At 34.1% G+C, this 25,274-nt stretch overlaps 2 protein-coding genes and 2 long non-coding RNA genes across 4 annotated transcripts; 3 read left to right on the top strand and 1 right to left on the bottom strand.

Moving 5' to 3' along the window:
* Positions 1–10,886: 10,886 nt before the first annotated feature.
* LOC135081997 (THAP domain-containing protein 5-like) lies at positions 10,887–16,553 on the top strand. Its single transcript, XM_063976748.1, has 6 exons — positions 10,887–11,630; positions 11,865–12,109; positions 12,597–12,650; positions 13,060–13,212; positions 13,684–13,772; positions 13,891–16,553. Exons 1-5 carry the CDS (start codon positions 11,530–11,532, stop codon positions 13,728–13,730), a joined length of 600 nt encoding a protein of 199 aa, XP_063832818.1. The 5' UTR covers positions 10,887–11,529; the 3' UTR covers positions 13,731–13,772; positions 13,891–16,553.
* A 148-nt stretch (positions 16,554–16,701) lies between these two features.
* LOC135082148 (putative nuclease HARBI1) lies at positions 16,702–18,600 on the top strand. The gene is made up of 5 exons (XM_063976899.1): positions 16,702–17,389; positions 17,460–17,741; positions 17,896–18,283; positions 18,364–18,497; positions 18,587–18,600. Exons 1-4 carry the CDS (start codon positions 17,135–17,137, stop codon positions 18,492–18,494), a joined length of 1,056 nt encoding a protein of 351 aa, XP_063832969.1. The 5' UTR covers positions 16,702–17,134; the 3' UTR covers positions 18,495–18,497; positions 18,587–18,600.
* A 310-nt stretch (positions 18,601–18,910) lies between these two features.
* Positions 18,911–20,826, bottom strand: LOC135082221 (uncharacterized). Its single transcript, XR_010259375.1, has 2 exons — positions 20,092–20,826; positions 18,911–20,009 (listed from the first exon to the last, which is right to left on the bottom strand). It is a non-coding gene; the product is annotated as an uncharacterized LOC135082221 (long non-coding RNA).
* Positions 20,827–22,198: 1,372 nt separating this feature from the next.
* Positions 22,199–24,867, top strand: LOC135082036 (uncharacterized). The gene is made up of 4 exons (XR_010259330.1): positions 22,199–22,432; positions 22,980–23,194; positions 23,372–23,599; positions 24,360–24,867. It is a non-coding gene; the product is annotated as an uncharacterized LOC135082036 (long non-coding RNA).
* Positions 24,868–25,274: the final 407 nt, after the last annotated feature.

The following is a 25,274-nucleotide window of genomic DNA, read 5'->3' as shown; positions in this document are numbered from 1 at the left end:
CATACAAACTTTACCTCTTTAAAAATTTGTATAGATTACAGCGGCTATGTATGAAAAATGTTCCCGTATGCATGTACTACACCTCGACAATACGGCATTGTCGGCACGTCTCAGTGACGTAGCTACAAAATAAAGCTTACACGTATAACGCTTGTATATACACACAATACATTCCAAGTTAGACATCTGGGAGTCGTCATGAATATTTACGTTCAATTTTTAGGTCGACACGCAGAATATTTGGAAAAATGTGTAGCATTGATGTGACAAGTTACTGAAAATTGGTTTATGTATGCTGTGAATTTGTCACGTGAAATTGGATTCGGAAATTTTGTAGCGTTTTACATTATATACGATGTAGCAATCTTGTAGGTGAATAATTTTTCTCGCTAAAAATATTTTTGTGTCCTTCCAAAAATCCCTCGCGCAACGTGGATTGGAGATGTTTCTTATGAAATAATTTTCATTCTGATAAGGATCATTTTTCTGAATAAAGCCTTTCTGTTGGAATCTACAATGCATTTAAATATTTGTATTTTCTTTCTATTCTGAACTTGTACTGAATATACAAAGATATAATATAAGTTGAGAAAGACTAGTATGTTTTTCCCAATAGATCGATACCAGTCGCAACGATACCAGGACTCCATGGAAAGCCGCTAAAAATGTGTTTTTCACGGCAGCCATTTTCAATTTGTAGTTCACAGTTCAGCCACAGATCAAATAATCCTGCAGCTTGCAGAATTCACTCAAACAGCCATTGAAACACATCGCTTGCTTATGTGTACACAGTGTACACTACTAGTATACAGTGTACACGCGAAAATCTCCTTTGTGCCTCCACAAAAAGGCGCGAGAGTCGCTAACTCTATTTCCTGGACCATTACTCTATTTCGCGATACAAAGAATACTCGGGGCGTAAAGGAACAATACGAAGCAGGTGACGGATTGCCTTTGAATGTTGCTGTAATGTTGCGCGACATTTGATATGTGGGTCGCGTTCAGTGGTTGCTAACGTAATTGGATTTTGTTCTGCGAAACAAATTGGATTATGAGCTGGTGTTTGTTTAACTTTATAGCTTTACGTACCCTTTTGCAGTATTCTTTTGCATTCTGTTTTCAACTGCAGATAGATAATTGAAATTTCGCATTAACGCCCGTATTCACAAACATTACTATAAGGCAGTGTTTTTCAACTTGTGGGTCGCGACCCCCTCGGGGTTCGCGAAGCCTCTATAGAGGGGTCGCGAGAGGTCGTAAAAACTACTTCAGTAAAGGAAAATTCTAATCTTTATTAGAATTTTCTTTACAGATTAATCCGAAATCTAATTATGCAAATGTTGTATGGATTAAAGTATTCGGTCCCTACAAACATCTTTGCAACATTATAAAAGTCATGGAAAAAAAAATGCGAACGGTAGGGGGGTCGCCAAAAAATGATTCATACTAGGGGGTCGTGTCATGAAAAAGGTTGAAAAACACTGCTATAAGGTTTCACAGTGCGCGTAGACGCTCAGGGCGACACACGGACCAATCACAGAGCTCCATTCAACGCTATGCGTTCAATTTACTGCTTCACATAAGGAAGTATCGTTTGTGAATACAGGCGTTAGGCGGTTATCACACTGCGCGGCGCTCCGCCGCGGAGCGCGTGATTTCATATAAAAAAATCCGGGCGCGGACGCGGTTTCAGTGTGAAGTGCCGCGCGTGTTTTCTATACAAACTGAGGTACTTGCATACAATGAATAAATCTGTCGTCCCGCGCTCCGCGGCGGAGCGCGGCGCAGTGTGATAACCGCCTTAGGTTGAAAAAATATAGCTCCTATTACAACCACTATGAATGCCTTGACATGCCTTATTGTCTGTAGGTACAGTCAGCGTCAAATAGTTCAAGCCACCCAAAATAGTCAAAAAGCTCGCAACACGTCTTTGTTACAATTAGAACGAGGTTGTGTTATCAATTTTTTGACTACTTTGGGGGTCACCAACTATATATTTGACGTTGACTGTACAAATAAAAAACAAATCATATTCAGTTGAAAAGTTGAAATAATTTAGCCCAAATTAGTCCACAATGGCTGTAAAAGCCATTGAAGGCAGATTTACAACAGTTCCTTAAACTTTCTGAATACCCCAGTGCCTTTTTTGTGGGCACTTTATCGTTCTTTGCCTTTTTAGGGATTCATACAACAAATTTTACATCTGCATCGGCTTCAGTCATAGTTATTTGCCTTTATTCGGTTAAGGACAGTTGGTTAGTACGTAAAGTTACTTCCCCTTCATACTTATTGCTGAATTTCCGAGTAAAATATTTTTCTATTAATTATACCAAATGGAGTCAACTTACATTACATCCATTTAAATCGGTGATTACAGTAATTTTTACCTAACCTGGGGAATTTTTGAAAACTTGATTTTTTCTATTTCGATCAATAATACCTCATTATGCAGCCTATTTCTCTGACATCAGTTAATTAGGTAAGTTCTTTTATTTTTTTAAGATACCTACAAGATTTCATACAAACCCTGTATTAACTTCAAAATTAGGAGTTAAACAAACAACTAGTTAAACTCCATTCAACCCAACTCTTACTTCTGGGTCGTCAACAAAAACTTTTTGCTCAACTAAAATAAAACAAAAACTTCTGAATGTGGAGACAACTTTCCGAACGCAACTTAACTTCTGCGATACAACTGGAAACAATCAACTTGTTTCGGGAGAAACAGGGAATGGATTTTAACTAGTTCATTACTAGTTAAAACTAAACTAGTTCTAGAACAATAAACGTTTTGATAAACCACAAATGGTGATTATAAATTACATTTTTAATTTTGTGAAAAAGAGAAAAATTGAATTTGGTAAAAATTTGTACAAATAAATAAAAAAAACACGTAGCTATACTACATTTCTTTAGCATACCTATTATTATGTAAAAATTTTAATTACAATATCTTATGGTAGCAAAAAAATACAAATCATAAACTAGTTGTGTTGGTTGAGTCTTTCTATTCATATAGATTACTAGGGATCGTAAAAAACAACAGTCAAGTAGGTAAGTTTCCTTACATAAAATATTGAAATTCAACCAGTAACTAGCTTCAAATGCATATTTTTAGTCTAAATCGCATGCGTAGCCTTATTTATTTAGTTAATCCCAATACTAAAACTTTTTGTAGCTGTTTAAAAATACATTTTTACACAATTTAAAACAAAGTCGCTCTCGCTGTTTGTACGCTCAAATTTTTAAAAATAAGTAACGGATTTAAATGTTTCTTCACAACACAGAGTTATAACAGAGCACTTGAGCGAAGCCAGGGCGTATCACTAGTTTTACTATAGCTAAATGAACTTGTTGACAAAAATAGGTCAAGTTCCAAGTAGGTAGGTATAATCGTAATTGATTGGTCAAACTAGATACGTGCAATATCCTTTATAGATCCCACAGTCGTAACGTTATTGCCTCGCAAGCAGACATCAGAGCGGGCCATAATATTTTAATGGCATTTTTTATGGTGAGATGTGAATGGAATAACAAGAGGAGATTCTTTAAGATTTTTTATTTACGAACTTTTCTGTGGTGGGCGGTTTTGTGTTGGTATTGCTGTGACAATTGTTTTTTGTTGAACTTATTTTTCTATGGTTTAAAAAACTGCTTTTAGTGAATGTCATGCCATGCCATAGTATGATTAGCTTATAACAATTTAAAATATCCCATGGAAAAATTACAGTTTTATATGGCCTGCAAAAAAATCAGAAAAATCAGAGGAATTTGAATCTACTTTCCAATGCAAAGTTAATAAATATGTACCTACTAAAGAAATGTAGGAAGTTACCAGTAATATTTTGATGGACTCAACGTATTGTCTTAAAAATTCTGAGTCATGGTTCTCCTTGCCTCTTTATTGAACATTATAGAGACACTTCGAGCAAATAAAGATTGAAGATAATATTTATACAATACGAGGACTTGCCTATATTAATGTGATATCTGACAGCAATTGGAATTGTGAATAAAAAAGAAATATACCTTAATCTTCCTACAAGAAGGAAAATCCGGAAGAAATCCAGTCATTTAATAAAGCATTGTTTGACAATACAAATGATTGGTAAGCAAAAATGGGACCACATTTGATCAGCAATAACTGTATCATAATATTCAAATCGAAGACAAACAATGTCGACCGTTTTTGTTTTAGATTCAGAAATTTTAACAGCCAATAACACGCGGCTTTCACCTTTTCTGTCGTTAAAACAGAATCGTTATTATTCAGAGCATTACATTTTTATGTTACAGAAAGGGGAGGAAGAGAAAACGAATTTATATTGTCATAATATCAGACTTTTTATAGAAGATAAACTGTTTAGCTGCGAAAATGTACGTTTTATGGGAGGCCCTCCGTTGTTATGGGGTGGTCATTTGGTGCGATGACTTCATGTAACAGTGGTCCGCAACCTTTTCTGGACTATAGTCCCTATAGGGACCACTTTGATTTGTTCATTGTTTGCAGAGACCATTAAAAATCCGTAAATAAACTAAAAAAAAACCGTATCAAAAATAATTAAGTATTGTTAAAAAAAGCAACTGTAGATACTTAAATGTATGTCAGTGTGATCTTTGAACTTGCATTCTTCTGTACGGTAAGTTACTAGGATTACCTAGTAGGAATAATATTACTTAAACTTACCCTCTCATGACACGCAGAAGTCTACCTATCGCTCGCGAAAGGTGAAGGTCCACAATATGTAATGAACAAAAAACCCAGATTCAATTGAGACTAAATGTGTGTCAGTACTTTCAATAAAATGCACATTTTACGCTCGAAACCGGCATATCCAAATCAATGGATAATAGAAGTTACAGACTAACATTTGTATGAAAAAAATATGAGTTAGTTGTGATTTTTAACGTTTTTGTACTGGTTGGGAACTCCTGGTTGGGATCTCCTGGTTGGGAACCCCTGATATAACGGCGAGAAGGCCAAATGAGCTTAGCGCTGTTACGGAAGGTTAGTTTGGCTAAAAAGGTTTGTTAACAGGCCGTAGTAAACCAGGCAGTGGCAGTAAAAGTCAAGACTATAAGCCGTGACTTTGGTAGCCTTAAAAAACTAATATGGCCGACTTTAGGCTTATTTCAGTCAGTGCCCGGGCGGCGCGGGACGGGAAGGTGTTTTTGTAAAGTCAACGTCAGTGAGACTTCAGATGTTCAGATTTATATGCTGTCAATGTCACCCCTCCCGTTGCCTCTCCTATACTTCAAGTACTGACTGAATTAAACGCTAAACCTATAACATTGACAACGAACTTCCTTTGACTCTATATTTTAGTAAATTATAATTATATTGTTGTTTTCCGGCAGTAAGAGGTAAGATAGCAAGTTCCTCTGTGGTTGAGGATTCCGGGTGAAGCTCGCTTTCACTTTCGGCCTGATCATCACTTACCATCAAGTGAGATACAGGCCAAGAGCTTCCTCGTTGTGGATAAAAAAAAAATTTAAAAAAAACTAATCTTCGATATTAATGAAAAAATTTATGTGTTCAGTTGAAATACACGATACATTTTTGGTTGCAAAATAAGTACAATTTCATAAAGTACAACTGTACAGTTTGTGACAAAGCCTCCGAAAGATCTTGACCGATTCTTATGAAATTTTGTGTCTATTCTGGTCTGAGAATAGGACGCAAACTGTTTTTCATACTTCTAGCTACAAAACAACGTTTTTGGGTCAGCTGATATATAAAAATATTCAAATTTCTTTCAAAGACTCTCACAATACAAACGTCATGCAAAACCCCAAAAGCAAATTATATCCCGAAAAGTTATCTCAGTTGTAATTGCAATAAATTTATTCACAATGAATCCAACTCAACCAAGACATTTTTTGCCGCATTGTTCCATTCGTGTTTTTCAGTAATTTATCATCAAACATTTTGTTTGTCGTTTTATTTATAAAAGTGTTTTGTACAATTTTTTGTCGCCGTTACAGCGATTATTTACTGCCTTCTGAAAGGAGGTATGTATATTATTAAAGCAAAGCAAATTCAAGTTTTATAACTTGATTTTGTTATTTATGAGCAAGCGAATTCGGGGAATGTTGGGAATATACCGGACTCAACTTAAGGAAAGTTGTTTAATGTTAATAACAAAAATGTATGTATGTTACACATGAGAAAATGTTATCCTCTTTTAATAAGCCTTATGTCGTTTTGTAATTCGTAATGTTTAACCTTTGATTTGTTATTATTTTTGGGAAACTTACTAGTTATGTCAGGAGTATAAAATTAAACAAAAGGGGCAGCTAAATAATTGTTCTTTTATAATAACTTTGAATTAGATTATTAGATGAACATTTTTGTCAGTGCCAGTCCGATTCATATTTGACTCTTTTCTACTAAATATTTTGACTTTTGATTCAGTCTAAGCTCTATTGTAAGCTTCTGCGTTCTTCTTCCATGGACATTAAGTAAGTACTTGAAAGTTCCTATTAGCTGAGTGTTACACTGTTGAGTAAATTGTAAAAAACATACATCAGACCAAGAAACATCAAATGGCATGTGCCATAAGTCGCAAACAACTATCCCGCCGAATCGCTCCCAAGAGCTCTAACTCAAATAAAAATGGAGTATCACCCAAATTCATGTAGTTGCCGTAAAATATTCTGTTTTGGATAGAACTTGTGCTCGTGAAAAATGACGTTCCGAAAGTAATTTCAAGACACGGCTTTTTGCGAATTACAATATTCGGAGTGGTTTATAGAAGCGAGCATATACCTTAGTTTATAAAGAAAGCGATATTATAAGTGTCATATTTCAAAAAGGTGGCTTTATATGTAAAAGTAAACAGATTGAAATTCTCAGTATCTATTTTAAGGTTAAGAAAAAAATACTTGCTTTTGATATTGTGCCTAGACAGCGCAATTTAGAAAATGTACTCGTTATTTTTACAAGACGATTATGCTTTAAAAAGCAATCCAAAAAAGCGTTAGCACACGCTGCTTTCACTGTCACAAAGAACTATGACAGCCTTTTCAAACCGCTGCAGACATTTTTTCACCGCATTTCAGAATTCATTCGCTCGTTTTTGCGTTGCGTACGCAACACTCCCAAGCCCTTATTTTCATTTCGTCTGCAAAACAACATTTGGAATTAGTAACTGTCCTCCTCACAATACAGTCTTTGTGTTGATACAAAGAGGAGTATTTTGCCCAACTATACAGCAATATTAAGCGTTTTGGTACACGCCGTTCACTCATCCCTCTGGTGCTATTGTGGAGGTTCTTACAAGTGAAATGGGCCATAATTTCGTGGAGCATTGTGAGTGCGTCTTATGTGCTCGATCGAGTGTTAGGAGGGAAAATATGAAAATCGAATCAACCGTTTATGTGATGTGCTTAACAGTTTTTCTGGGGATTTGATTCATTTTGATTGCAGTCTTCTTCTTTATGGAGGTCTTTAACAATATGGTGTCTAAGGGTTATTTATTACGGATACATCCCGTTTTTTGCAGTTACGATTTCTTCTAGATGCTGCAAAACTGAATTATCATGCATCTCTTTCTACTCAGGTTGACGTTACGTAAGCCAGTATATTTTCTAGAAATTAGAGATAATAAATACTTGAAGCCGACTTTTCTATAAGTACTTAGTGAACATATTTCATGTAAAGAATAAATAATTATGCTTTAAAAGATTTTAGCACATATTTTCTTGAACAAAGTCTGTCAAATGGCATATGCCTACAGAAAATCATCTAACCCCTTACCTATCTAGTACATGTGCACTAAATAAATACCTCTATATCCACCTAAGCTGCAAGTTAAACCTAAGCCCGTACTTCAAATACCTACTACCTCTTGACTCCATCCCCAAGCAAACGTAATTAATATCTAAACATTTGCAGAGATAAATACGCCGCCAAAGTAGAGCTGTAAGAAACTCGAGTCTTTTACGCCCGTATTCACAAACGATACTTGCTCAAGTGAAGCAGCGCTTCGAACGCACAGCGTTGAATAGAGCTGGATTTTATTTAAAATTTATTTATAAGACTTGAGTCTTCAAAAATTGCTCAAGTTTTATTAAATGAAACTCCAAGACTCTTACAACACTACGCCAAAGTCTCCCGCGATCTCATTAAGCCAACCTAATTAAAATTAATTTCATCAAAAGATGGCAAAACGTTCTAAATGCCTGCGTGTAAACTTGACATTTTGAGATATCAGAAACGTGATTGTGGCAATGAAAAGGTGAAAATTAATTTCTGAAGTTTGTACTCGTTTGTCAGTTTAATTAGACACTTACAATGGCAAACATTCCTTTATTCCCATCCACCCCCTTTAAGTTTTGTGTGGATTGACATAAGGAGCTTATTAATTAGATTAGGTATTAAGGCTTCGGGTCAGTTGAAGTCATCCGTCTATCGTGCACGGTGCTACTACACTACGTTTACCGAAACGTGATCTTTCAATCAATCTTTCAATTTAGATTTAAAAATATAAACTTGGACCGACAAGTTTGGTACTTTGGTATGTTGATGTTTGCTTCAAACCAAAGTCAAGGAATCAGTAACCAAACCATTCCCGTAATGTTCAATCCAATGGAAAATCGTCGAAACGCTTTAACCGCACCCTTTAAAATTGCGTCGGTGGCTTTAAGCGACCAATCTTGCCATACCCTAATGCTACTTCTATTGGTGAGTGACGTTTGACAGATGTGTAACCTTTAGGGTAATTCAAGTGCAATCTGTCATTTCAATCTATTCTATTTGTCATTTAGCTTGTTTAATCTGTGCTGAATAAAGTGCACAATATTTAAGCAGGATATGGTTGCACGCGGATTTTTAGAGAGTTAAATCTTTTGGCCAATAGAAAACGTCATAATAGTTATTATATGAACTGGGATTGGTCAATGACTTTTGAAATTAAAATCCGATGGCCTGAAAAAATCGGTTTTCCAACAAACGTCAGTTACGCGCAAGGAGGTTTAGCTATTTATCCATCGAAGTTAATAAGGGAGAAGACATAAGACTAATTTTATTATTTGCCTGCCGCGACCCGGTTTTTACGAACAATGACGATGACGAACGATGAACCAGTAACGAGGAGCACACTTAGCAATGCTTCCAGGTTGCGCCTCGGTATCAATTAAGTAACATTTTCCGTTAAGTTTACTTTATGGCCAACTAAAGGACTTTTGCCGTCTCCATGGACAAACTCGAAGTATGATAACTACAGTCATTGTCAAAATTTTGCACTGCCATTGCCGCTGGATACCATATATCGCTACTATATTCATAGATAATAGACTTTCAGTTAATCGTCAAAATTGACATTGTTTTTTAAATAACAACAAATGGTATGAATTTTTAAATGTGATATTTTTATAAAGGTAAGTCCCCAAAACAACATTTGATAGCCTATTTTCTTTCGTTGGCATCTAAGTTCCTGTTTTCTACATATATGTTACTACTACCTATTGGATAAGTAACTAAGAACTTTGTCGTTTATTCCATGTGAACAAAATCCCTAAAAGCCCATTTGTAATAATATTCTTACTAAACACTGCTGAAAAAGGACTAAACTTCTGAGCTATGAACGTATAATCCAGTAGCATTAAGTAGGTAGGTACGTATAGCGACGTTGGAACTTGATATAGAAGTTAGCTGTTTTATATTTTTTTTCACAGCAGAAATCTTTATCTTTGATCTTAATATCTGATCGTACGTATTGTCTTTTAAAATATTACATTTGCCTAAATAAAAATAACCGACCTGCTGCTTATGTAAATTATAATTATTTATAACCCTACTTACAATGCATAACAATCATAATTAGGTAGGGGAGAGTGGGTAACAATGGATCACTTTTTTTTTCAAGCTCCACAAATCCCAAGTTTATGCGTAAATAATTAATCTATGATAATTAACCACAAGATATGTCCCTAATCTACAAAACCAGGTGCAATTATTGGTAAAAACGGCATAAATTTACAAGTTATAACAAGTTTTTTAAAAAATGGGAAATTATCCACTGTGACCCGTGGATGGGTCACTTTGGATCTTTTCATGGGTGACAGGGAATCGCTTGGGGTACACTGGATCTTTTAAAAAAAAGTTCAATAAAATACCAATTTTCTTCATAATTATTTATTTATTTATATTCTAAGACAGCCTTCTATCACAGTCTTATCAAAAATTAACAAGTCTTTCAAATTATGCTGGTATAAAGAGACCTAAACTAATCAACATTTTGTTTAAATAAACAACAGTTCTTCTCCTTTCATTTCCACAAAATTCTCTTCTCTATTCAAATAAACATAATTTTACTTCTTCAGTAATCATTAACAAACATTTTAATAAGAATTTTGTTAAATGCTAACTCAACTATTAAACATAAATATATTTACTCCTCGAGTAATCATTAATATAAACTTTAATAGGAACATTGTTGATATATCAATTATTAAAAATAAAAATTATTACTTTTTCAGTAATCGTTAACAAAAAATAAACTATAAAAACAAATATTTTCACAGTCCGCTGTGACCCAAATGAAAATTACTCACTGTGACCCATAGGCCGGTACGACACAAAAAAAATATTCATAAAATAACTACTTATACCCAAGCCAAAATTACATTACCCACAACGGATTTATCAAATAACAAGTTCAAAACATACGACTATCATATATATTTATTAAAGGATTGGGAATACGACAAATTTCTAAATTACGTAAAAAAATACTTTCGTACTTACCTACTGGTCTGCGTGTGACACCATGTGATTCCACTCGGCGAGCGCGGCGGCGACTGGCACGTGAGAGGGGGGTATCGACGAGCAGTAGCCACGCGTTTGCTTGTGTGCGTAAAGCATCAGACGTAAGAATTATAGCAGTGGGTAGACACTTCTCATACAAAAACTAGTCTCTATATGTAGCAATTGATATACAACCTTATCTCTTAAGTAATAAAGTGCATTTTGGATTGATTTCACTATAGCAGGGGAACCCGCGGATCAATACCACCATACTAAAAATAATTGTTAGTGTCCTTATGTTGGTAGTATTGTTAGTTTGACAAATGAAAAAAAATGTCTGTCAATTGAGTTTGAGTTTTTAACCGGCGAATTGATTCGTGTGAAGTTATTTTCTCAGATTTGGTGCAATATTACTGTAAATAAACTTTTCTGTCGTTTACGTTGAGTTGATTAAGTTCCTCCGTATCGGGCGTGATAAAGTTTGCTGTTCAGTGTTATGTTTTTTGTGAGATAGAGACTCTTTTAAATAAGCTGTGTTTCAACTTCTACAGAAGTTTAAACTCTTATTTACTTTTCTGTTTAATGGGTATGTTATCTACTTACTTGAAATATTAGATCTATTACAAATCTATTTTTCATTAAAAACAACCCTATGTGATGAAAATGTAAATGTACTTTCAAAACTGGTAAATGCATGAACCAGGGCATTGACACTGGTTGGAGAGAAATTATAGGCTTTGTTTAATTAATACCTATTTCATTTTAGGCTTCTACTGATAATGGAGAGTAGAAACAACAAGAAGTGCGTTATTTGTAATAAGAGGCGAAGTCGTGGTGGATCACCCTTACTTTTGAGTAGGTTTCCTCTGGATTATGACCGGTAAGTTTCTAATAACACTCATTTATTACAAGATAATTTTACTGATTGTGTAAACTTAAAGGCTGGGATTAATATTTTTAATCATACAGTAAATAACCATAACCAATTTTTAATTTCAGTATTTTGTTTCGTACTCTGTAAATGAATTGCATAACAATACTAAAAGAAATTAGTTGATGAATAAATTTCAGTTTGTTATTCTTTTTCTTTTCTAATAGGTATTTCTTATTTCAGTTGTCGAATGTGGGTTAAAAATGCTGGCATAGAAGACTTAGCATATGTACCTATTGAAAAGTTACACCAACTGAAGTTTGTTTGTGGTGGGCACTTCACTCCTGAATCCTTCAATGCCAAAGGAACTCGGCTGAAGAACTCAGCTATTCCAACACTGGAATTGAGCAATCCCATCTTGCCAGATGAAGTTTTGACAGAGTTTCCTCTTCATGTAAAAGACTCCAATAAAGAAAACCTCAAGACAGGTATGATGATGACTTCAATTATTTTTTTTAAATTTAATTTACTATCTATCTATTTTTCTGAATTATTTAGATGTCTTAATTAATTTTCTTTGGTTTCCAAAACAAACCAACCGATTGCAATTTAACAAGGTTCTTTCTTTGTAACAACAAACATGTGTTGTATGCTTATCAATAAATAATATATAATTTCAATTATTAATTATATCTACAGGATGTTAGGTAAATGGGTATATGAGCCGACACTAGCCCATGTTAACATGGGCATATAAATGGTATGTTGAAGTCAGAAATTTCATATCATCATTTTAATTTTTTTAATTTTCATACAAAATAAATTTTATGAAATCCGATTTGTATGAAAATTAAAATAATTAAAATTAAGATATCAATTTTCTGACTTCACCATACCATTTATATGCCCATGTTAACATGGGCTAGTGTCGGCTCATATACCCATTTACCTAACACCCTGTATACTTTGTTACAGTTCTTTATGATCATTCATATTGCATTCCAAAGAAGTCAAATCCAGTTGAACGAGGTATGTTTATCTAAAATTATACTAATAATATAAAAAGGAAATATTTAATTGTTTGTTTGTATTTGATCGGCTCCGTAACTCGAAGCCAAAATAGCCTAAAGTGCGGGTTAGAACCCCACAGCTTGAATATTGTAGTAAACCCACTCGTAACACAATTTAGCTTAGAATGTGTGTTGAGTTAGAGGGACTTTAGTAATTTGTGTAATACAAATTCTTCAAAAAAAGTACCGGACCAATTTGAAAAATTTTAGGCAATCTACATTAATTAGCCAGGTCAGCTAGTTTAATAATATTTATAAGCTAGTAATTTTTAATGTGAGCAAGACATGTACTAGACTGATTGTACCCTAAAGTTGGGTAAGAACATGACATTTTATTACCCAATTCACATTTCATTATCTGCTTTCAGTTCCCCTTACAACTACAACCAAACAACTAAATTCAACATGTTTGGGAGCTGTGGATATACCAGATTCTGGTATTTCTGCGAAAACAACTTTTGAACCTCTTCCTTCTACTTCCAATGCACCAGAACATATGACCTATAAACCCATTACTCATGGTAAGTGTACAAACTAATTATTTACCTTCTAAAATATGCCTTCCCTCAAACTAAAGAATGCCACCCTGGATGCGTTCTGCAGTCTGCAGTCAGGTCAAAATGAACTTATATGTACAACATTCTAGGTTTCTGTACATTTTATATTAATGCGATTTGACCGTGCGGATACGAACAAAGAACGCAAAGCACACGTGACTGATTGCCTTATCACGACCACTTACAGATTGTCTTGACATACCCGCAGACCGCATCCAGAATGCAGAACATTAAAACCTCTAAATGCCTTTAATTTAATATTATGTCATTGTTATTGAAGGTGGGCCCACGCTTCATATTTTATGAGAAGAGCTATCATTATCCTTTCTTTGCATTTTTTTAAAACTTGATAATGATTGATTGATTTGGAAATAATATGTTTCATAAAACAACAAAATAAATTTTAAACTTATTTGCATATTTATAATATTTCAGATGATAAAAACATTTGCCATCAAGAGATGCACAGGCAGAAATATTAGTCCACAGTTATAAAAGACCTAAGAAAAACATTGAAATGAAAGGTAAGATAAAACATACCTAATTTAAAAAACTAAGTAAAATTGCTGATTAATTAACCAATATTCAATTCAATTTGCTTTAATGTTGTTTTTTTTACTAATGGAAATGTTTTTATTACAGACACTTCATCAACATTTACAATTAAAGAGAAGTGGCTTTGGCGACAGTTACAAAATGCAAAAAAAACAATAAGGAATATAGCGAAGTCAAGAGTGAATTTAGACAAGTTAGATTCGGAAGTGCTGACATCGTTAGTAAAGGATGTAGTGCAGAATAACAAAAAAAAGTCACAAGGAAAAAGGTGGACTTTAGCCAACAAAATATATGCTTTGGCTATATTTAAACGGTCCCCTAAAGCATACCGCTATATGCAAAAGCTGTTTACGCTACCAAGCACTAAAACGCTCCAAAGGATTTTAAAAAATATACCAATGGAGCCTGGTATAAATAAAAATATAATTGATATGTTAGAGGCAAAAGCATCAAGTATGCCAAAGGAAAATAAATATTGCTCGTTAATATTTGACGAGATGGCGTTAAAGAAACGGATAATTTATAACGAAATTGCCGATAAAGTGGATGGCTACGTGGATTATGGAGAGGGCGAGAACATGGGACGAGAAAAGAAAATTGCAGACCATGCGTTAGTGTTTATGATACAGGGTGCTAAACATAAATACAAACAATATATTGCGCACTATTTTGTGGAAGGCACAATATCAACAGCAAAACTGACAAAAATTATATCGGACATCATCAAAAAATTAAAAGAAATCGGATTTATGGTTCTAACAACAGTTTGTGATCAGGGATCTACAAATATAGGAGCTCTTAACATGTTAAAAAGAAACTGTGGACAAGGCATAGATAGCAACTTTTTCTCTGTAAATAATGACAAAATTTTTATAATCTATGACATCCCTCACTTGTTCAAATCATTACGAAACAATTTCTTTAAAAGTGGAAATATGTCTTTCGATGGAAAAATTGCACAATGGAGGCATTTGGTAGTTGCAGAAGAACACAACAGAAATGTTTTAAATTTTAAAAAACTGAATAGTACCATTGTAAATCCAACATTCAAAACTAAGATGAGGGTGAAGTATGCTGCGCATGCTCTGAGTAATACCGTGGCAGCTATTTTAAAAATGATGGCATGGAAAGAAGTTTCTGATTGCAATGATACAGCATTTGTGATTGAACAGTTAGATAAACTATTTGATTGTACAAATGGTCCATCATCTTTAAATGACGTAAAGAAAGGGATCCGGGAAAATGTTTCCACATCAAGTAATCACATTGAGTCTTGGACCTTTTATACTGATAAGTTAAAAACCATAAAATTTATAACAGCAGAAAACACGATACTAAAAAATGTTAAATGCGTAAAGGGATATCAAATATCTATCAAATCCTTAAACGATATTTGGGAAAAGTTAAAGAATGAAGGGTTTAAATATATGAACCTTAGACAGTTTAACCAAGACTCTCTGGAAAACTTATTTGGAATCATTAGGCAACACAGTGTAACCAATAGAAATCCCACTATCACGCACTTTACTGCAGCGCTTAAAACAAGCATGGTTACTGGGCTGAAAGTGCCTCATAGCAGAAGTGCTAATTGTGAAGCAGACAACAATAAACATATGCTGGAATATAAAGACATTTTAAAAACTAATTTAAAAACAACAGAAATAAAAATTAATGTTCAAGATTCCACAGACACTGAATTTTATCCTGTGTTGTCTATCCCGGACCCTGAAAACTTAGAACAGCCCATTGAAAATTTGTGTAGCCTTGAAAACCAACCAGTAGTATATGTAAGCGGGTATTTAGCTGCCAAACTATTACAGAACAGTTCTTGTTTAATTTGTGAAGAGTGTTTGAGCGTGAAAACTCCTGTTGACAATGATTTGTATGCATATATATCTCTTCGCGAATGGTGGCATGATAAAAAAAGTCTCGTTTATCCAACAATTCAATTATGTACCACCGTAAATGAAGCTAAACAATTTTATCATGACCATATTGCCGACCAGATATATATGGAAAATGTTGGAAAATTCATTTTCTTAATGTTGAGTACAAATTGTAATTTTAGTTGGTTTAAATGTCAACAACATAATAAAGAAATTTATGATAAGATGTTTAAAATATTAAGTTACCTTTTTCTAAGAAAAAGTTGTAAAATCATTAATGACAGCTTCATAAAAAGTGAAAACAATTTTGCTGACAAAAGTAAAAAAGCACAGCAACAAAGCATTGAAAAGTAATCTTGAGGCTGAGGTTCGATCAGCTGATAAGAAAATTAAAGATGTTTATAAATAAAAATCCTATTTTTTCTTAGAAAAAGTTGTGAAAATAAAAGTTTACAAAATTATCATTTCTGTACTTTGTTATAATTTTCAATAATTCCTCATGCCTACAACTGCTATGTCATGTTCAATACTTATTGTAATATACCTATTTTATTTCGAAATAAATAATTTACGTTACAAAACTTCGTTTTACTTACACATAGTATAAAATAAAAATAGTAATCATTAAAATATTGAAGGTTCCTATACTAGATATCGATATGCAATTACAACCCTAGCAAAGTATCGATAATCGATAAGTTATTACGAACGTCACTAATACTGTCAGAAAATAAGGCATTATGTTGGTAGCTCCGCCCGTAGTTTGTGCGGTTGGTAAAGATTTGCGGGTCGTTCTCTAAAATGCATATGTGTGCGTGAGCTCAAAAAATATCTATGGAGTGCCGTCTCTTACTCTTTTATGCTCTTTGAATTATAGCGAATAATCCGCTGTGACCCGTGATCCGCTGTTACCCACTCTCCCCTATTATAACCCTACTTAACAATGCATAACAATCATAAGATAGTTTGGCGTATAAGTAGGTAGGTAGGTACTATCTAGGCCGAAGGTGGAAGCGATCGACCCGGAAATATTCTCAACCATCTCAACTATCATAATATGTATTTAGAACAGTCCCTCCTTACCAATGATATTATAGATAATACCATTGCTCCTTATCATCAATGCAATCGAGCAGACAAAGGACATTGATAAAAATCGCCCTAAGATTTTCAAAGACTTACGGTCTTATTCATAATCATTTTTCACATTTTATCAAATGCTTATTAGAGGTTTATAAAACGTTTGATAAAAATTGTTATTCATAATCGTCATTTAGCGCTAAAATCCTCTTATAACTGTGTGATAAGTTATCGAGAGCTCGGGCCTTGTTTAAAGCTCTAATAAACCTATTTTAACCTAACTTTTATAAATGTCATTTCATATGAATGTCACTTCGTTGGTTTATTTATTCAAAATATCCTTGCTGTGATCCTTGCTTGTGAAAATGAATGCTATAAATGCAATTGTGCATTTAGCCAATAATGCCGACCCAGCGCGACGTAGAAAGCTCTACCGCCAACGAAGCAACCCATTCGATTTGCGGGACCTAAATTTTAAAATAAAATATAGGTTCAATAAGGACACAGTGCGCACCATCATAGATTTGGTGGAAGATGATCTGGTTCAGAGCGCTAGAGGTGGTGGCACGTGTCCTGAACTGCAAGTTTTAGTGGCCATAAGATGTTGGGGACGTCGTGAGGTAAGCACAAAAAAGTGTTTTATTTTATCCCTTTGTCGTGGCTGCTATAATTATTTTCATACATTTTCAGGTACAAGATGATGCTGGTGACCTCCATGGCCTAAGTCAGCCGACAGTGAGCCGGATATGCGCCAGAGTCGCGCATGCAATCGCGAATAAGGCAAATTCCTTCATCAAAATGCCTATCACTATAGGAGAGCAGGAAAGAATTAGTGCCAAATTTAGAGCAATTAAAAATTTTCCTGGGGTGATAGGAGCCATAGATTGCACCCACATTAAAATTAAAAAAACCGGAGGTGACATGGCCCAGTACTATATTAATAGAAAAGGCTATTATTCCCTGAATGTTCAGGTAAAATATATTTTGATTTTATACAGTTTACAACAGAGAAAGATTTGTTTTAATAATGTCTATAATTTTTACTTTGTATGATCTAAATTTTAGCAACATTCAACACTATATTATTGGATGGATTACCTACAGGATACTGTTTTTTTTATTTTAGGTTGTCTGTGATGCTGACCTCAAAATAATGGATATAGTGGCTAGATGGCGAGGCAGTACACATGACAGTCGAATTTTTATGGAGAGCAATATAAAACAACGATTTGAGGATAGGCAGTTTAGAGGACGCCTTATTGGCGATTCGGGCTACCCTCTTCTGCCATATCTATTTACACCTATTTTAAGGCCTAGTCGTCCAGAAGAAGAAGCATACAATAATGCTCACATCTCAACTAGGAACACTGTTGAAAGGTGTTTTGGGGTGTGGAAGCAGCGGTTCCAATGCCTACTCCATGGCTTACCAGTAAGCCTCCAAAATGGAAAAGCTGTGATCATAGCATTGGCTGTATTACATAATATAGCCATTGATATGAATGACACATTGTTAGGTAAATGTTATCAATTTGACTGTACATAAGGAATACAAATCTTTATGACAAAATGTTGACAAATTCATAATATTTTTCAGAACAACATATGGAGCAGGTCCCTGTAACTCCGCAACTTTCGACGGAGAACAGTGTTCACGACAACCGACCTTCATTGTTGAGGCGTAGGTCGCAGTTGATACTACAAAATTTTATAAATCAACATTTTTGAATGGTACTAAAATACATTTTGATAAATTCCAACGATTTACTTTTATGTAATGTCATTTGAGTTCATGAAAATGTTGTATTTTAATTTTTCAGATACTGTTCCTGGCATCTTAATGAAAATAAAAAGAATATTTGATTGAAAAATACCTGTATTTCAATTTTCAGTCCAATTTGTTACTATCACAAAAACAAAACCTGTAGTTCTCTTTAAAAAAGCAATTATTCTGCAAAAATTCAAAACAAATTACTTTATATCACTAATTTAAGTACAATTAGTTTCAACAAACTTACTTATTAAAAATCACAGTTCAATTCTTTAAAACAAAGAAATTGCTTAAGTATAAACGTTTCTATTCGGAGGTTATCAACCTTCTACATTTAAAACAAAATAACCATAATTTACACTATTATTATAAAGGCGAATGTTTGTGACTAGGCATATGTGTATTTACTTTATATCACTAATTTAAGTACAATTATTAAACTTACTTACTAAAAATCACAGTTCAATTCTTATAAACAAATAAATTGCTAAAACAGATAGATTATATAGTCTCGAATAACATATAGGCTTCTTTTTATCCTGGAAAAATGCACAGATCCTGTAGGTTACAGAAATAGTAGTCTACGCAGGCGGAGTCGTGGGCAACAGCTAGTTAATAGTAATCTCAAACTCTTATTAAGTTATGACTAGTAAACATATTCATAGCCGTCTAAATATATTGCAGAAACACAATCAAAATGCGGATTGGAACTGCATAAAATACAAATTAAAAACAAACAGAAGTAAGGGAGGAACTAACTTATTATTTAGAATCTGTTAGTACTTGAAAAACTTTAACATCAAAAGACTTATTATTCTTTATTAATGTGAGTGTAATATTTAAGTTTTTCCTGTAATAATTGATGCTCAAGATCCAAGTTTCTCCCTTTCTTCCGTTCGTTTTCCATTTGAACTTCATGCAGTTCAATCCGGCATTTTGATTCTGTTTCTGCAATTTCGGAAATCCTAACTTTGCTTAAATCAATTAAGCCTTCTTTGTTTAACAGTTTCCTTTTTTTTTTGATTGCTGGTGCTTTAAAATTAGGTTTTGCTTTATTTTCTTTTGCCTCTACTTTTTTATTTTCTTTATCTTCCAATATGCCTCTAGTAGTACAAGCATGTGTATCTTCTATTTCTTCATCAAGTACCACCAATTCATATTGGATTTCTTCATTATTTATCAATTCCTGATCTTGCGTATTTTGAGTTGATTCCTCCTCTTGAATGTTAATTAATTCACTTTTATTTGAGTCCGAGTCAAATCTGTTAACATCGACTACAAATTCATTGGGCAACCAAGATGCTATATCATCAGCCCTATCGTCAGGCACTGATAATGGTGGACCACCGCCAGTTTTAATTTGAGCCTGCCTAGCAATGGTCTTGTCTTTCTTCGCACTGATTTTTATGAGGCTCCATTGCGATTTTAACTGGGTAATGGAGCGGTTCATACCAGCGCACATTGAATTAAACCTGAAAAAGAAATGACAGGATTTTGAATTACAGGTAAAGGCAAAATTTTATATTGAAGGCAGAAATCAAAAGATGTACCAACGTTGTTTGTAAATCAGCCCAAGCCGCAACCTTCCGTTTATTCGTGTTAGTGTCTGTATTTTTATTTTCGATTGCATTTACTCTTTCTTTCACCAACTCTTTCAGCAAATACTGAAAAGCAAACACTAGGCGTCAAACATAAATAAAACCATGCTACAAAAATTAGTAGGCACTTTATCAGGCTAAAAATAAGTACTACCTTATCTTCCTCCAACCAGTTTTCTGATCGTTGCCTTTTAGGCGGTCTGTTCTCCTTCGTCATGGACATAATTAGTATCCGATGTAACTAGCCGGGTCGTCGTAAGAGCTTATTGCAGAGTACAGGGTAAGAGGTACAGAATCCAGAACATACAATCCCAAGTTTTATAAAAGTTTGATAAAACTTGGGAGTTGATCGAAAAAACCGAAAACTTTATTAAATTTTCGTGCCAAATGTCAATGTCAGTAAGTAAAACGTCACAGCTGCCAATTTTTTGTTTTTTTTTTCTGCGATTTGTCTATGATTTTACATGGTCCATCAAGTTAAATCACCAAAAAAGCTGTTTTCGTTCATTCTTTTTGTATAGTCTGTGGAAAGAAAATATTAAACTCTGTTTTAGCTGTCAAAGGTTTATAAACGATTATGAATAACGTTTTTTATCAGAGGTTTATAAGAGTGTTTTAAGCCTATCAAACGTTTTAGCTAATGTAGGTTTTAAACCTATATTAGCATTTTATTATGAATAAGACCGTTAGTATGTACCATAATTTTATGTATATTTTATTTATTTACTTGCAAGTGTCCAAACCTATCGGACAAGTTGCAGTTCGAAAAAATATTTTAAAAGTATTTAAACGAAATCAAAGTCACCGACATATTGACAGAGCAGAGACAGAGATGCGCTTTTTTAATTCGATTTAAGTAAATAATGGTATGATCGATTAGACTAGAGTCTAATCATTAGTAGAGATGGGTAGTGGGTAAAAACCCATTTCACCCGATTGGGTTAAAACTGGGTGATTTGGGTAAAAACCCGGTTTTTACCCATTACCACCCATTCTGGTGGGTGAAAACAAAAATAGCGTTTTTTTAAAGTGAGAAGTGGTATTTGTTGCTAAGGGGGCGTTCTAGTGTTACGTAATGCAATCTGGGGGGAGAGGAGGTCTTGAAAAACGTTACAATGCGTTACAGTGGTGGAAGGGCGGTTCGATTTCAAGTTTTTAAGCAGAAGTACTTTGTAGTTGGTGTTGTTATTTGTAACTTTATACCGTAATGTCATCAAAGAGAGATTTTGGCATCTTTGGCATCCCCCCCCCCCCTCCATGTCCTTGCCATGATCACAAATTATTGTGTTCCTACTAAATTTCTTCTAGCTAAATTGGTTCAACGATTCTTGAAATAACACCATTTTATAAAATAATTGGTCACATCATCATAACGTGATCAATTTTACGATTTGGCCACGATATAAATGCATATTAGTGTTAAATTTGACTTATTACTTATTAATCAATAAACTTAAATGAGAAAAATTCAATAAAAATAAAGAAAAGATACCAATTGAAATAATTATAAAATTATTTGTTTTCACCCGGTGTAAACACCCACGGGTGGAATGAAACGGGTTTTTATTGGGTTTTTACCCTCATGTGGGTTTTTACCCGGGTGGAAACCCATCTCTAATCATTAGACCTTTAGACGGGCGCAGATCCGCCGCGCCCGCAGCGCTTCAGTGGATTATTGCATTTTATGTATATTTAATCACATTTATTTACCTACATTTACATATTTACTCTTTTCTTTAAGTGTAGACACTGTTTATGTATAAGTCCACTATTGCATGCCGTGGCAACCTATAATTAAGGCAGCACTTAGATTAAGTTAAATACGTTGTAAATATTGATTGTCTTCCAGTGTATGTCTTGTTGGTTGTCCTATTAAATAAATAAAATAAATATTTATAGCAACACAATGTTTAAAAATAAAATTTTTCAAAAACGATCAGTTTAATCGATTATGTCTATTCTAAATGGACATCCCTATTTGTTAGTCAAATTGTCATTCACTCGCATCACCTTTTCTCTCTCACTCACTCTTGCTGTGTTGCTGTCCAACTCTCTAATCTGTGTTGCTGTCTTGCTTGATCCTTCTTTGTGATTCGTTTGTGTTTTAGCTTTTATTTTCGGAACTTTATTAACTACAAACTTGGCTATTCAAACGGACTCTGATTGATTGCAATAACGACATACTCAGCCTGGGATTTACTGTTTTTGTGTGGCTCGGCCAAGGCTCGGCTGGTGGTTCTATGGTGTTAGAAAATGAGCAACTTAATTATACACAACAATGGGCAGCACCTCGATCGGTAAGTACCTACATTTTGCTCTGCAATCTTATGAATAAGTACTAGCCTTGCCAAACTTCTGAATTGCCATTCTCATGGCGGGTTGTCTTGAAATGAATGTTCCGCTATTATCTGTGGTTCAACCCTGGACAGTGTGGACAGCCAGGCCCGATTCGATTGTAAGAAACTAGTCGATGGTACAGCGCAATGGAGGCATGAGCGAAACAACAATTATGTTGACAATCCAGCTGGTTTTGGTGTAAATCTAAGGAATTATTTACTTCGACACTATCTCCCTGTTCTCAATGAAAGCTTGTTTTGTTTTGTTTTTTGGAACTAAGACTACTAGATTATTATTTTTTGTAACTAAGTTTGTAACACGTCATAATTAATTATTATAACAACAATGCTTATTTACTAAAGCTGTTTAACCCTACCCTCTGACCCAAAATTCTACTAACAGCACATAATATTGAATTATCATTTTTTTTATGGTTTGCGGCTCAATTTATTCAACGCACAGGAGTATGTGTGGCATGGCATGCAATGAATCTATTTATTTTTACAGGTTACAGCTCATGATCTTATATGCACAACATGATGGACCCAAGCCCAAGATACAACACAAATGCATCTACTTCAAATCTTAGCAGAAAATGTGTGCTTTGCAGTAGAACACTAGAGCCTAGAACACGTTCACATCAGCTCATGTCCCTGAGAACTAACACTCAACATCATATTAACATCAGGAACATAATTGTGGAACGACTAACTCCATTAGAGGTAATGCACGCTAAAGTCCTTATTTAATAAAATGTTATTGGCTATACAATCAGTCTAATTCTTGTAAAGTTATTGGTTTCTGTAAATTAATACTAAAATAAAATAATTTAAGTGCGGGACATTAAAAAACTGATAATTTTTTTAAACTTATTTCTAATTATTATTATTTTTAAACAGGTTACTGCAAATGACTACATCTGTGGGGCTTGTCACTCATTATTGCAAAGAGATACCACACCTACTTCACAAGACTCTCCAGATATGCCAACCGGTGCCCCGGTAGGTCACCAACAAGTTTGTGTTGGATGTGGTTGTTCATTATTGCGAACTTGAAGTCATTGTTTGGATACAGAGAATAATCAAGATATATTAAACATTGTTCGAAATTGGATTCAACCCAGAGAGGTAAGAGCCCTGCCAGTTTTATAATACATAAAAATAATTATGCCGGTTTATTATAATAATAAAAAAGGTTTTTTCCGAATCAGCCTTCCCATCCTTCAACTCCTTCCATTGCTTTCAATCTGCCACTACTCTCATCCATACAGGTTATACAGGATGGAAACGATAAGTGATCTCACTCGATTATTTCTAAACTACACAAGATATCGAAAAACTGGTTACTCATCCTGAAAGTGCTTCACGAGCTCTTTCTAACGGTATCAGTAAATAGTTACAGAATTAACTGGATCTATCCGAAAATTCAATGTTTTCAGCCTCCATACTAAATGTATGCCAGCCACACAATATTAAAAGTGTTATAGATCACTTATCGTTTCCACCCTGTATAATACAAATAGACTTATATTATTAAAATATTGCAATATTATTACTTACATAATATTAAACATAATTTTTACTATTAATAAAGCCAGTTAAAAATTCCCTGAGCCAAATAAACTCAGTAAAGTTTTATTTATACTTCCTGCATAACAACAGACTACTCTTTTAAACTACCACTATTCTCACTCTCAATCCTCGTTCCTCATTCATCCCTTTCGTTTCCTCCATAGACCAATCATTCCTCATCATTCAGCGTTCAAATCATAAATTATCTTTCATCACTCATCTTACTATTCCGTTACACACAAAAGTCGTTAATCCTATATAAATATTGCTCTTCTTATTGTTGAACTGTGAATCTGATGTTTTATTTTATTTTCAGATTCGTCCTTCAGATCTTCTTTGCCATAGATACTATCAGAGAGCACGAATTACTACAGTTGGTGCTTATTTAATGAAGCTGAGGACCGGTGATTCAGATGACAGAATAGCTACATTACTTGGCATTTCAAGGAGTACTCTTACAAAATATGTAATGAAAGCACGCAGTATGATGGAGGAACATTTCGTACCAGCACATTTAGGGTACAACATATTAGTAGAGAGGAAGTAGCCCAAAGAAACCTTTATGTTCCAGTCTCTTTTCGGGAAGCCAGGAAACGATTTACCACAAAGAAAGGCTATTGTCATCATGGATGGTACATACATACATTTATGTGCAAAAAAGTAGCAATTATGCATACCAAAAAAAAAACTTATTCCCTATACAAATATCGGAATCTCGTTAAACCATTTATGGTACTTTGTTGTGATGGCGACATCATTGATGTATTGGGCCCATATTTAATAGAAAATGTAGAACATGACCATTAATAAATAATAAGTACCTATATACGTATTTTCATTTATACCTACATAACTGCCTACTTACCCTTGGGTCGGAATAAAGATATTTTTGGATTTAAATGTAAGTAAAATATATTAACTTCTTTTTAAAAAATGTTTGGCTTTTCCGTAGGCATTCCTATTTTTCCAATACGCAAAGTTCTATTTGCTGCTATTCATACGGTTTGACAAAGGGGTTCTTTATCGATCTACGATTTAAAGTGTAATTAAGACGTCTCTCCTACATATCTATACCTACTTATAATAAATCTGTAGAGAGGTCAATTCTGTACATGAAATATAATTTTCAAAATAACTATCAGGGGGTGATACTGATGCCAAAAATGCAATCAGTAAAATTTTTGTCTGTCTGTCTGTCCGTCTGTATGTTCCTTATAGAAACAAAAACTAC

The sequence above is a fragment of the Ostrinia nubilalis genome, chromosome 21, assembly GCF_963855985.1.
Source record: "Ostrinia nubilalis chromosome 21, ilOstNubi1.1, whole genome shotgun sequence".
In the NCBI taxonomy this organism is placed as follows: domain Eukaryota; kingdom Metazoa; phylum Arthropoda; class Insecta; order Lepidoptera; family Crambidae; genus Ostrinia; species Ostrinia nubilalis.
This window is presented reverse-complemented; position numbering and strand designations above follow the sequence as displayed.

Coding starts and splice junctions, on each gene's coding strand:
- LOC135081997 (XM_063976748.1), top strand. CDS start 11,530: ATGGAGAGTAGAAACAACAAGAAGTGCGTTATTTGTAATAAGAGGCGA. Junction 12,110..12,596: donor TAAAGAAAACCTCAAGACAG/GTATGATGATGA, acceptor ACTTTGTTACAG/TTCTTTATGATCATTCATAT. Junction 13,213..13,683: donor CTATAAACCCATTACTCATG/GTAAGTGTACAA, acceptor ATAATATTTCAG/ATGATAAAAACATTTGCCAT.
- LOC135082148 (XM_063976899.1), top strand. CDS start 17,135: ATGAATGCTATAAATGCAATTGTGCATTTAGCCAATAATGCCGACCCA. Junction 17,390..17,459: donor GATGTTGGGGACGTCGTGAG/GTAAGCACAAAA, acceptor ATACATTTTCAG/GTACAAGATGATGCTGGTGA. Junction 17,742..17,895: donor ATTATTCCCTGAATGTTCAG/GTAAAATATATT, acceptor TTTTTATTTTAG/GTTGTCTGTGATGCTGACCT.